This window comes from Nomascus leucogenys, chromosome 2 (assembly GCF_006542625.1).
Source record: "Nomascus leucogenys isolate Asia chromosome 2, Asia_NLE_v1, whole genome shotgun sequence".
Taxonomy (NCBI): Eukaryota; Metazoa; Chordata; class Mammalia; order Primates; family Hylobatidae; genus Nomascus; species Nomascus leucogenys.
Genome location: NC_044382.1, coordinates 46,141,192 through 46,153,766, shown reverse-complemented (window position 1 = coordinate 46,153,766; position 12,575 = coordinate 46,141,192). Strand labels below are relative to the sequence as shown.

The 12,575-nt window shown below is 47.2% G+C and overlaps 1 protein-coding gene across 2 annotated transcripts in view; it reads left to right on the top strand.

The window, feature by feature from the left end:
* Positions 1-12,575, top strand: part of AARS1 (alanyl-tRNA synthetase 1) — a 37,769-nt gene that overhangs the window by 5,028 nt on the left and 20,166 nt on the right. For both annotated transcript variants that reach the window (XM_030829353.1, XM_030829359.1), the window contains exons 2-5: positions 1,022-1,186; positions 6,894-7,082; positions 7,416-7,561; positions 11,847-12,038. In XM_030829353.1, the coding sequence (XP_030685213.1) occupies positions 1,043-1,186; positions 6,894-7,082; positions 7,416-7,561; positions 11,847-12,038 (671 nt within the window). In that variant the 5' untranslated portion in view covers positions 1,022-1,042. The remainder of the gene's footprint in view (positions 1-1,021; positions 1,187-6,893; positions 7,083-7,415; positions 7,562-11,846; positions 12,039-12,575) is intronic.

Below are 12,575 nucleotides of genomic sequence, written 5' to 3'. Positions count from 1 at the left end.
AGGCAGCCGTTTCCTATTAGGGTTCTTGGGGGATGTAGGCTACATAGAGGTAGGTACATTCCTACTACATACAGGTGGTCCCTTGTACAGATAGGCCCATCCCCAGGACTATTGCTGCTGACAGCAGCCTCACCAAGACATCAGGCCAAACCTAGAGACCCTGGCTTTGGGGCTAGTGGAACTTTGCAGTTCTAGGCGTGTACATTAACACAGAGCTGAAGGGATCTTTAGAGATAATCTCATATGGACCCCCCCTTTTGTGGGTGAAGTGACTCCCTCAGGACTTGGAGCTAGAACTCAAACCCCGGTCTCCTGAGCCTCTCTCCCTCTTCCCCAGTTGGACTAAACTGAGGGTTTTTGTCCCCCTTTTTTTCTTCTTTTTTTGTTTTTTTGAGACGGAGTCTCTGTCGCCAGGCTGGAGTGCAATGCAGTGGCACGGTCTTGGCTCACTGCAACCTCCGCCTCCTGGGTTCAAGCGATGCTCTTCCCTCAGTCTCCCAAGTAGATGGGATTACAGGCACGCGCCACCATGCCCAGTTACTTTTTGAATTTTTAGTAGAGATGGGGTTTCACCATGTTGGCCAGGCTGGTCTTGAACTCCTGACCTTGTGATCTGCCTGCCTCGCCCTCCCCAAATGCTGGGATTACAGGTGTGAATCATTGTGCCTGGCTGTCCCCCTTTTCTTCTAATTCCTAGTCTCGGGCCTGGCACAGAGCAGATGCTCGATACATATTTGTTTAATGAACAAACATCCAGCAGCACTGTGCTTGGTGTGCTGGGGTGTTGAACCTCTTGAGGTTGGCATGGGAAGGAAGAACGGATGGGGCTGCTATCTGCTGGTGCTCTGGTGTTGCTTCGATGATGATTTTAGCCTTGGACATTACAACATAGAGGTTTTAGGATCAAACAGCTCACCTGAGTCTTGCTTTGACTTGGCTTGAGCAGCCGGAAGTCTTGTGTAATGCGTTCTTTGACTTTCAATTCCCTTAATTTTCCTTCATTTTTTTTTTCTTTGGTTAGTTCTTTGGGGTGACTTTCAAGATGGACTCTACTCTAACAGCAAGTGAAATCCGGCAGCGATTTATAGATTTCTTCAAGAGGAATGAGCATACCTATGTTCACTCGTCTGCCACCATCCCATTGGATGACCCCACTTTGCTCTTTGCCAATGCAGGCATGAACCAGGTAAGGGTTTTTCCTTTTTTCTTGGCTTTTGGTTCACATAAGAGGCAGCAGAGCCCAGATAAAAGCACAGCCCTGGGGTCAGACCGATTCCGGTTCTGTCACTCCCTGTGTGATCTTGTGGAACTTTATGTGGTGGACCTCAGTTTGTTTGCGAAATGAGGAATAACATTGCCTGCCTGTAGGTATTAGTGAGAAGCGAATAAGATAACGCATACAAAATGTTTAGCACAGTATTTCGCACATAGTAGGTACTCAAACATGAGCTTTCTTTTTTTTTTCTGAGATGGAGTCTCGCTCTGTCACCCAGGCTGGAGTGCAGTTGCACAATCTCGGCTCACTGCAAGTTCTGCCTTCTGGGTTCACGCCATTCTCCTGCCCCAGCCTCCCGAGTAGCTGCGACTGTAGGTGCCCGCCACCATGCCCAACTAATTTTTTTGTATTATTATTATTTTTTTTGAGACGGAGTCTCGCCCTGTCGCCCAGGAGGGAGTGCAGTGGCATGATCTCCGCTCACTGCAAGCTCCGCCCCCCAGGTTCATGCCATTCTCCTGCCTCAGCCTCCCGAGTAGCTGGGACTACAGGTGCCCACCACCACGCCCGGCTAATTTTTTTGTATTTTTAGTAGAGACGGGGTTTCACCGTGTTCGCCAGGATGGTCTCGATCTCCTGACCTTGTGATCCGCCCACCTCGGCCTCTCAAAGTGCTGGGATTACAGGCATGAGCCACTACGCCCAGCCAGCTATTATTATTTTTTAGAGAGAGGGTCTCACTCTGTCACCCTGGCTGGAGTGCAGTGGCATGATCCTAGCATGCTGTAGCCTCAGACTCCTGGGCTTAAGTGATCCTTTTATGTCAGCCTCCCAAATAGCTAGGACTACAGGCATGCTGTACCATGTCAGCTTTTAAAATTATTTTATTTATTTATTTTTTAATTTATTTATTGTTTTGAGACCGAGTCTCGCTGTCATCCAGACTGGAGTGCAGTGGCGCAATCTTGGCTCACTGCAATCTCCGCCTCCCGAGTTCAAGTGATTCTCCTGCCTTGGCCTCCCAAGTAGCTGGAACTACAGGCATGTGCCACCACGCCTGGCTAATTGTTGTATTTTTAGTAGGGACGGGGTTTCACCATGTTGGCCAGGCTGTTCTCGAACTCCTGACCTCAGGTGATCCACCCGCCTCAGCCTCCCAAAGTGCTGGGATTATAGACGTGAGCCACCTTGCCTGGCCTAAATTACTTTATTTATTTATATGCAGAGATGGGGTCTCACCAAGTTGTTCAGGCTGGTCTCGAACTCATGGCGTCAAGTAATCCTCCTGCCTTAGCTGCCCAAAGTGCTGTGATTACAGATGTGAGCTACCACGCCCAGCCCACCTAACGCCTTTCTTGAGACTGTTGCCACCAGTGCCATTCTGGATCCATTACTGAAGAAAATTTATTAGTATGGTTTATTTGGGGAAGTTGAATTAAAAATATATTCGAGGCTGGGCGCAGTGGCTCACGCCTGTAATCCCAACACTTTGGGAGGCTGAGGCAGATCGGTCACTTGAATCCAGAAGTTTGAGACCAGCCTAGGCAACATGGTGAAACCCTGTCTCTTACTAAAAATACAAAAAATTAGCCAGGTGTGGTGGTGCATGCCTGTAGTCCCAACTTCTGGGGAGGCTGAGGCGGATCGATTGCTTGAGCCTGGGAGGTCAAGGCTATGGTGATCCCTAATCATACCACTGCACTTCAGCCTGCGCAACAGAGTGAGACCCTGTCTCAAAAAAGGAAAGAAAAGAAAAAGACATTTGAAAGGTTTATCGTGAGAGAAAAGAGTTAACTCTTGAAATGATGAAAGCATGACAAGTTTATAAAGGAGTTTAAGAGGAGTTTGTCAGCATGTCTGTGACACTAAACAATACTTCCCAGGCTGGTCGTGGCTGAAGGGGGTTCAGGTTAGATGGTGCTCTCAGGGCTTCCCAGTGCATCTGCAGCCCTTAGGATGCTTCTCACTCTGGGATGAGTTGACATTTTCTTTTCTCTTAGGTGTCTTTTCTGGCATGGAAAGTTAGAAACAGTGGGAACATATTCTACCTCTTATAATAAATATTAACTATAAAGTTATGAAAAACGGGGCACAGTGGCTCTGTAATTACATCTACTCAGGAGGCTGAGACGGGAGGATCACTTGAGCCTGGGAATTACAAACCAGCTTGGGCAACACAGTGAGACTGGTCTCACAAAAAAATTGTGTTACTTGGGAGGCCAAGGCAGGAGAATCGCTGGAACATGGGAGGCAGAGGTTGCAGTGAGCCAAGATCATGCCACTGCACTCCAACCTGGGCAACAGAGTGAGACTCCATCTCAAAAAAAAAAAAAAAATTGGCCAGGCGCGGTGGCTCACGCTTGTAATCCCAGCACTTTGGGAGGCCGAGGCGGGCGGATCACGAGGTCAGGAGATCGAGACCACAGTGAAACCCCATCTCTACTAAAAAATACAAAAAAAAATTAGCCGGGCGTGGTGGCGGGCGCCTGTAGTCCCAGCTACTAGGAGAGGCTGAGGCAGGAGAATGGCGTGAACCTGGGAGGCGGGGCTTGCAGTGAGCCGAGATTGCGCCACTGCACTCCAGCCTGGGCGACAGAATGAGACTCTGTCTCAAAAAAATAAAAAATAAAAAAAAATTATGGGCCAGGTACAGTGGTTCATGCCTGTAATTCTAGCATTTTGGGGGGCCAAGGTAAGAGGATTGCTTGAGCCCAGGAGTTGGAGAGGAGCCTGGGCAACATAGGAAGACCCTGTCTGAAAGGAAAAGAAAAAAATTAAAGAAAAATTAAAACAAAAGAAAAATTGAAAAATTAGCTGGTGGTGGCTCACACCTGTAGTTCCAGCCTCTTGGGAGGCTGAGGTGGGAGGATTGTTTGAGCCCAGGAGTTGAGGTGAGCCGTGATCATGCCACTGGACTCCAGGCAGGGTGACAGAGCAAGACCCTATCTCAAAATGGAAGAAAAAGAAAAAATATTTTCAGTTATGTGTGAGTCCTATGCGTATACCTAGAATTGGAGGCACTAATTTTAGGTGGTCTCATTCAACGGAATAGGCTTTTGGAACACTGGAAAGCTTCTGTTTCTATTCAGACATACCTGGGTGCAAGCTTTGTCACCTCCCACATGAGCCACCTGAACAAGAACCAGGGAGTCCAATGTTTGTAAACTTTTCTTTTTTTTTTTTTTTTTTTTTTGAGACATAGTTTTGTTCTTGTTGCCCAGGCTGGAGTGCAATGGTGAAATCTCGGCTCACTGCAGCCTCTGCCTCCTGGGTTCAAGTGATTCTCCTGCTTCACCCTCCCTTGTGGCTAGGATTATAGGTATCTGCCACCACACCTGGCTAATTTTTATATTTTTAGTAGAGACAGGGTTTCGCCATGTTGGCCAGGCTGGTCTTGAACTCCTGGCCTCAGGTGATCCGCACGTCTCGGCCTTCCAAAGTGCTGGGATTACAGGCATGAGCCACCACACCTGGCCCTTTTTTTTTTTTTTTTGAGATAGTTTCGCCCTGTCGCCCAAGCTGGAATTCAGTGGTGCAATCTCAGCTCACTGCAACCTCTGCCTCCCAGGTTCAAGCAGTTCTCCTGCCTCAGCCTCCCAAGTAGCTGGGACTACAGGCACCCCCCACCACGCCTGGCTAATTTTTATATTTTTAGTAGAGATGGGGTTTCACCATCTTGGCCAGGCTGGTCTCGAACTCCTGACCTTGTGATCCGCCTGGTTCGGCCCCCCAGAGTGCTGGGATTACAGGCGTGAGCCACCACGCCCGGCCTTGTAAACATTTTCTTATTGACAGTAGCTGTCAGCCTGCATGCAGCACTTACTGTGTGCCAGGTGCTGCTCTGTGTCCTTTGCGTATAATAACTCATTTACGCCCAACTCTGTTGCCATCCCTACTGAGGCACTGAGAGCTCAAGTCAGTTGCCCATGCTCACATAGTCGGTAAGTGCCAGTGTGGACCTGAACCCAGATAGTCATTTCCTTAACCTTTGTGCCGTATTGCCTCTTGATCAGCAAATACTCTGCCTTTTTTTTTTCCCCAGTTCGTAATGATATTAGGCACCCAGCTAGGTGCCAAAGATACAGAGATGAATGAGAGAGTGTTTGCTTTCAAGGAGTTCGTGATCTAGCACAGGACTGTCCAGTAGAATTTTTGCAGTGACAGAAATGTTCTACTCAACATGGCAGCCATCAGTCATGTGTGATTATTGAGGTAGTGTGACTGAGGAACAGAATTTCTAATTTTTTTCTTTCTCTCTTTTTTTTTTTTTTTTCTGGAGACAGAGTCTCGCTCTGTAGCCCAGGCTGGAGTACAGTGGCACGATCTTGTCTCACTGCAACCTCTGCCTCCCGGGTTCAAGTGATTCTCTTGCCTCAGCCTTCTGAGCAGCTGGGATTACAGGCATGTACCACCACGCCTGGCTAATTTTGCATTTTTACTGGAGACGGGTTCTCCATGTTGGTCAGGCTGGTCTCAAACTCCCGACCTCAGGTGATCCGCCCACCTCAGCCTCCTGAAGTGCTGGGGATTATAGGCATGAGCCACTGCACCCAGCTGAGAATTTCTAATGTTTTAAAATATTAATTACTAATTAATCTTTTATTTTTATAAAAATAGAGAAGGGATCTCCCTATGTTTCCCAGGCTGGTCTTGAACTCTGGGCTCGAAGGAATCCTCCCTTCTTGGCCTCCCAAAGTGGTGGGATTACAGATGTGAGCCACCTTGCCCAGCCTCATTTTAAATTCAGTTTTACATGGTCACAAGTGTCTAATGGTAAGACCTGGCGCAGTGATTCATGCCTGTAATCCCAGCACTTGAGGAGGCTGAGGCGGGCAAATCACTTGGGGTTAGGTGTTCGAGACTAGCCTGGCCAACATGACGAAACCCTGTCTCTACTAAAAATACAAAAATTAGCCAGGTGTACCTGTACGTGCCTGTAATCTCAGCTACTTGGGAGGCTGAGGCAAGAGAATCGCTTGAACCCGGAAACTGGAGGTTGCAGTGATGTGAGATTGCTCCACTGTACTCCAGCCTGGGCCACAGTGACTCATCTCCAAAAAAAAAAAAAAAAAGTGTCTAGTGGTTACCAAATTGGATAGCAGTGAATTGAACAGATCTAGTGGGAAAAATAAAGCAAAGTTAACAAATAACAATGATACATCACCGCATGACCTGATACATCCTTAGAGCAAGTCCGTCCCAGCTAGACGACTGATACATCCAATCATTCATCAATGTGCCGATTTTATTCCCTTAATATGTTGTCAGTTTTTTTTTCTTCTTCCTCACATTTACTGCCAAGTGAACATACCAATTTTCAGGATAAGTTCTTCCAGAAAGATGTTATAAGCCCTGAACATCAGAGACTTGTGAAGAAGCCCAGGTTTTACCACATCAACCTGTGGCTGTTAGATCTGGCAGGTCTTTCCCCTCTGCAGGTGGTGTCCCTCGTGGTGGTGGGGACTGTTAGGGAGCTAGGTTCAAGGAGAAACTGCTTCACTAGAGGCTACCCTCTGCTTTAGCTCCACCAGGCCACCTGTTTTGACAAGTGTCTATATTCCAGGCATGTTAATCATGAACTGCACAGTTAGTGTGTGGTGATCTATTCCTGCCAGTGTGTGGCCACCTGACATCACCTGCACCCTTTAAAAGTTGAACTGCTCTCCTTCTCTTTTAGTTTAAACCCATCTTCCTGAACACAATTGACCCATCTCACCCCATGGCAAAGCTGAGCAGAGCTGCCAATACCCAGAAATGCATCCGGGCTGGGGGCAAACATAATGACCTGGACGATGTGGGCAAGGATGTCTATCATCACACCTTCTTCGAGATGTTGGGCTCTTGGTCTTTTGGAGATTACTTTAAGGTAAGTTTAGAGCAGGAGAACCACTAGGGTTTTGAGGAAAATGGTCTTTTCCACACTGGGAACTGGGTTCTAATTTTGCATGTTTTAAATTATGAAATATCATCTAGCTGATTCAGGAATGAATGGCATTTATTAATTATAAGACTTCCTGGAAGTAGTACCTGTAATTTGATGATTTCAGTATATATTTGGATTTCTTACATAAACTGATCTTGAATTTGAGTTTAGAGTGAACGTGTTGTGATTTTGTATCTGTGTTCCTAGCATCTGGTCTCATACTAAATAGATTTTGGTTTGGCAATGTTCCTATCTTTCTCTCTGTTCTTTTTGTAGGAATTGGCATGTAAGATGGCTCTGGAACTCCTCACCCAAGAGTTCGGCATTCCTGTTGAAAGACTTTATGTCACTTACTTTGGTGGGGATGAAGCAGCTGGCTTAGAACCAGATCTGGAATGCAAACAGATCTGGCAAAATTTGGGGTAAGAATGCAGATCACTTCTTGAGAATATGGAGGAGTGAAATGACACTCAGTGCCAGAGTAGGGTTTTATGACCTGGAATACATGGTCATTTCGCATCTCAGCGTTCATTTAGAGATGCACATGGGGAGGAGTGAGGCTAGAGAATCGCTTGAACCCGGGAGGTGGAGGTTGCAATGACCTGAGATCACTTCACTGCACTCCAGCCTGGGCGACAGAGTAATTATCTTTAGATGCATTTCTATCTTTTTTTATTTTTATTTTTTTTTTTCAGACAGAGTCTTGCTCTGTCAGCTAGGCTGGAGTGCAGCGGCACAACCTCGGCTCACTGCAGCCTCTGTCTCCTGGGCTCAAGCAATTCTCCTGCCTTAGCCTCCCAAGTAGCTGGGATTACAGGCGTGTGCCACCACACCCAGCTAACTTTTGTATTTTTTTAGTAGAGACGGGGTTTCACCATGTTGGCCAGGCTGGTCTTGAACTCCTGACCTCAGGTAATCTACCGTGCCCGCCCACATTCATATATATATATATATATATTTTTTTTTTTGAGATGGAATCTTGCTCTGTCTCCCAGACCGGAGTGCAGTGACATGATCTCAGTTCACTGCAAGCTCTGCCTCCCGGGTTCATGCCATTCTCCTGCCTCAGCCTCCTGAGTAGCTGGGACTGCAGGCGCCCACCACCACGCCCGGCTAATTTTTTGTATTTTTTAGTAGAGACGGGGTTTCACCATGTTAGCCAGGATGGTCTCAATCTCCTGACCTCGTGATACGCCTGCCTCGGCCTCCCAAAGTGCTGGGATTACAGGCATGAGCCACCACACCCAGCCAATTTTTGTTTTTATATATATACTTTTTTAATAGAGACTGGGTTTCACTGTGTTAGCCAGGATGATCTCGATCTCCTGACCTCGTGATCTGTCCACTTCGGCCTCCCAAAATAATGGGATTACAGGCATGAGTCACCACGCACGGCCCATATCTTTAGATCCATTCGTTGCTTCTTAATATGTTCAATAATTCTGTTGTTTATGTTTGTTTGTTTGTTTTTGAGACAGACTCTCGGTCTGTCACCTAGGCTGGAGTGCAGTGGTGCGATCTTGGCTCACTGTAACCTCTGCCTCCCGGGTTGAGGCGATTCTCCTACCTCAGCCTCCTGAGTAGCTGGGACTACAGGTGCGCACCACCACACCTGGCTAATTTTTGTATTTTTAGTAGAGATGGGGTTTCACCATGTTAGCCAGGTTAGTCTCAACCTCCTGACGGCAGGTGATCCACCCGCTTTGGCCTCCCAAAGTGCTAGGATTATAGGTGTGAGCCACCGTTCCCAGCCAATCATTCTGTTGTTGAAAGCCAAAACAAGTCTTTTATTTTTTTGCTTTTTATATATACAGTTTTAAAAGTTATGCGTGTGTTGTAAAAATTTAAACCTTATAGAAATGTAGAAAATAGAAAGTGGAAGTTCCCTCAATCATCATTAATAGTTTAATATCCCATATATAGTCTTCCTGGCCTTGTTCATAGTTCTGTAACCTTGTGTGTATGTGTGTGTCTTTTCCTTTCCCACCCCCACCCCCCCGCCACGCCCCTGCCAAGATGGAGTCTTCCTCTGTTGCCCAGAGCTGGAGTGCAATGGCGCGATCTCAGCTCACTGCAACCTCTGCCTCCTGGGTTCAAGAAATTCTCCTGCCGCAGCCTCCCAAGTACCTGGGATTACAGGCACGCACTACCATGCCTGGCTAATTTTTGTATTTTTAGTAGAGATGGGGTTTCACTATGTTGGCCAGGCTGGTCTTGAACTCCTGACCTGGTGATCTGCCCGTCTCGGCCTCGCAAAGTGCTGAATTACAGGCATGAGCCACCGTGCCCGGCCGTGTGTGTCTTTTTCATCCGAGTTGTATTCTTCATATGAAACAGTTTGTTTCTTATGGAAATGAAACAGACTAGGAGAAAGGAAATTTTTTTTTTTTTTTTTTTGTGATGGAGTTTCCCTCTTGTTGCCCAGGCTGGAGTGCGATGGCGCGATCTCGGCTCACCGCAACCTCTGCCTCCCGGGTTCAAGCAATTCTCCTGTCTCAGCCTCCCGAGTAGCTGGGATTATAGGCATGTGCCACCACGCCCAGCTAATTTTTTTTTTTTTTCTTAGTAGAGACGAGTTTTTCCGTGTTGGTCAGGCTGGTCTCGAACTCCTGACCTCAGGTGATTCGACCACCTTGGCCTCCCAAAGTGCTGGGAGCCACCGCATCCAGCTGGAAAAAGGAATTTTTTTGTTTTGTTTTTTGAGACAGGGTCTCACTCTCACCCAGGCTGGAGTACAGTGGCATAATCATAGTTTACTGCCTGAGCTCAGGCAATCGTCCCACCTCAACCTCCCGAGTAACTAGGACTAGAAGCATGCACCACCTGCCTGGCTAATTTTTTTTTTTTTTTTGAGATGGAGTCCCACTGTGTTGCCCATCCTGGAGTGCAGTGGAGCGATCTCGGCTCACTGCAAGCTCCGCCTCCCAGGTTCATGCCATTCTCCTACCTCAGCCTCCTGAGTAGCTGGGACTACAGGCGCCCACCACCACGTCCCGCTAATTTGTATTTTTTAGTAGAGACGGGGTTTCACCATGTTAGCCAGGATGGTTTCGATCTCCTGACCTCATGATCGGTCTACCTCGGCCTCCCAAAGTGCTGGGATTACAGGCGTGAGCCACCACGCCCGGCCCTGCCTGGCTGATTTTTGTGTTTTTTGTAGGGACAGGGTTTTGCTGTGTTGCCCAGGCTGATCTTGAACTGAGCTCAAGTGATCTGCCAGCCTTGGCCTTTCAAATTGCTGGGATTACAGACATGAGCCACTGTGCCTAGCCAGCTTTTTTGACATAATGTAATTCTAAAGTATAATCACATAATGTAAAAGCTAAGACAGTACGTGAGCTATATGTGTTCTGTGCTGTGAACTTGGTAGAATTTGTGAAGTGCTACATCAAGGAGAATCTGAACATGGGGTGTGTGCCCTCTGTAGATAGCTGTGCTGCCCATGATGTGTTTGCCTCATTTTCTTGTTCTTTTTACTTAATTCTTTTGTCCTTTAGTGCATAGCTTTTTACTATACTTGGAAACAAGGCTGCTTCTCTGTTTTTTTAATTACTTTTACTCTAGATATATTATTCCAACCCAACTTCCCCTTTTACCTGATCTAAAACTCCTACCTGGTTGACTCTGTAGTCTAAGTGTAGTTGGGATTTTGGGTAGTAACACATGTAAAAATTAAATATTAATCTTGACCCTGGTTTTTAAAATCCTCTTTTACTTCATGTACTGTATATCTACACTTTATTAAGCACAATCGTGTGTGTTTGTGTGTGTGTGTGTGTGTGTGTGTGATGTGTATGTGTCACCCAGGCTGGAGTGCAGTGGCATGATCACAGCTCACTGCAGCCTCAACTTCCTGGGCTCAAGTGATCCTCTCCCGAGTAGCTGGAACTACAGGCATGCATCACCCCACCCAGCTAATTTTTTTTTGTATTTTTTAGAGAGACGGGGTTTCACAATGTTGCCCAGGCTGGTCTCGAACTCCTGAGCTCAAGCAATGCGCGTGGCCAGCAAGTTTTCGTTATTATGTGTTCCTTTCTAGGCCTTACCCATGTCCTTGTGTATTTTTGTTGAGTTTCGATCATAGCATGTGTATATTTTGTATTCTCTTCTATTGTAGGCACTGTTGAGAAGAGTCATGTTGTTTCTTTAGCGGGGGGGTTTTTTTTTTTGAGATGGAGTTTTGCTCTTGTTGCCCAGGCTGGAATGCAGTGGCGCGATCCCGGCTCACTGCAGCCTCCGCCTCCTGGGTTCTAGTGATTCTCCTGCCTCAGCCTCCCGAGTAGCTGGGATTACAGGCATGCGCCACCATGCCCGGCTAATTTTTTGTATTTTTAGTAGAGACAGGGTTTCTCCATGTTGATATGGCTGGTCTCAAACTCCCAACCTCAGGTGATCCGCCCGCCTCAGCCTCCCAAAATGCTGGGATTACAGGCATGAACCACCACGCCCGGCTTCTTTAGCAGGTTTTATGTGCAGGCTTAGCATTAGTACTTGCTGAAGGTTGGAACTTCTACATCAAAAATTCTAAGAATTTCTTTTTTTTTTTTCCTTTTTGAGACAGAGTCTCGCTCTGTCACCTAGGCTGGAGTGCAGTGACATGAGCCACTGTGCCTGGCCAATCCTAAGGATTTCTTTTGTGGTGGTTGCAAGTCTGGGCAGAACTCTTGTCAGGGGCTGTAACTGGGCTTATCTTTACTCCTTTGTCAGGCTGGATGACACCAAAATCCTCCCAGGCAACATGAAGGATAACTTCTGGGAGATGGGTGACACGGGCCCCTGTGGTCCTTGCAGTGAGATCCACTACGACCGGATTGGTGGTCGGGACGCCGCACACCTTGTCAACCAGGATGACCCTAATGTGCTGGAGATCTGGAACCTTGTCTTCATCCAGTATAACAGGTGGCCTTGGGGTCCTACTCCATTCCTTTCCTTGAGCTGAGCAGGGGAGGAGGAACTCGGAGCTTTGTGGCTGTCTTCTCAGCTAAAAGCTCATTTCTTTATTTCTCAAATTACCCACCTGATCTCTGGAACGAGGATGGGCCTATTCTTTCATGAACTAAGTCTTATCGCACGTAATAGCTTCTCACGAGCTATTCCTATAATGTCATGCTTGCCGTACTTTGGGCTGCTGTTTTTGTTTTTTTGAGACAGAGTTTTGCTCTTGTTGCCCAGGCTGGAGTGCAATGGTGCGATCTTGGCTTACTGCAACCTCTGTGCCCCGGGTTCAAGCGATTCTCCTGCCTCAGCCTTCTGAGTAGCTGGGATTACAGGCATGTGCCACCATGCCTGGCTAATTTTGTATTTTTAGTAGAGACAGGGTTTCTCCATGTTGGTCAGGCTGGTCTCGAACTCCCGACCTCAGGTGATCCGCCCACCTCAGCCTCCCAAAATGCTGGGATTATAGGTGTGAGCCACCATGCCCGGCAACTGGACTGC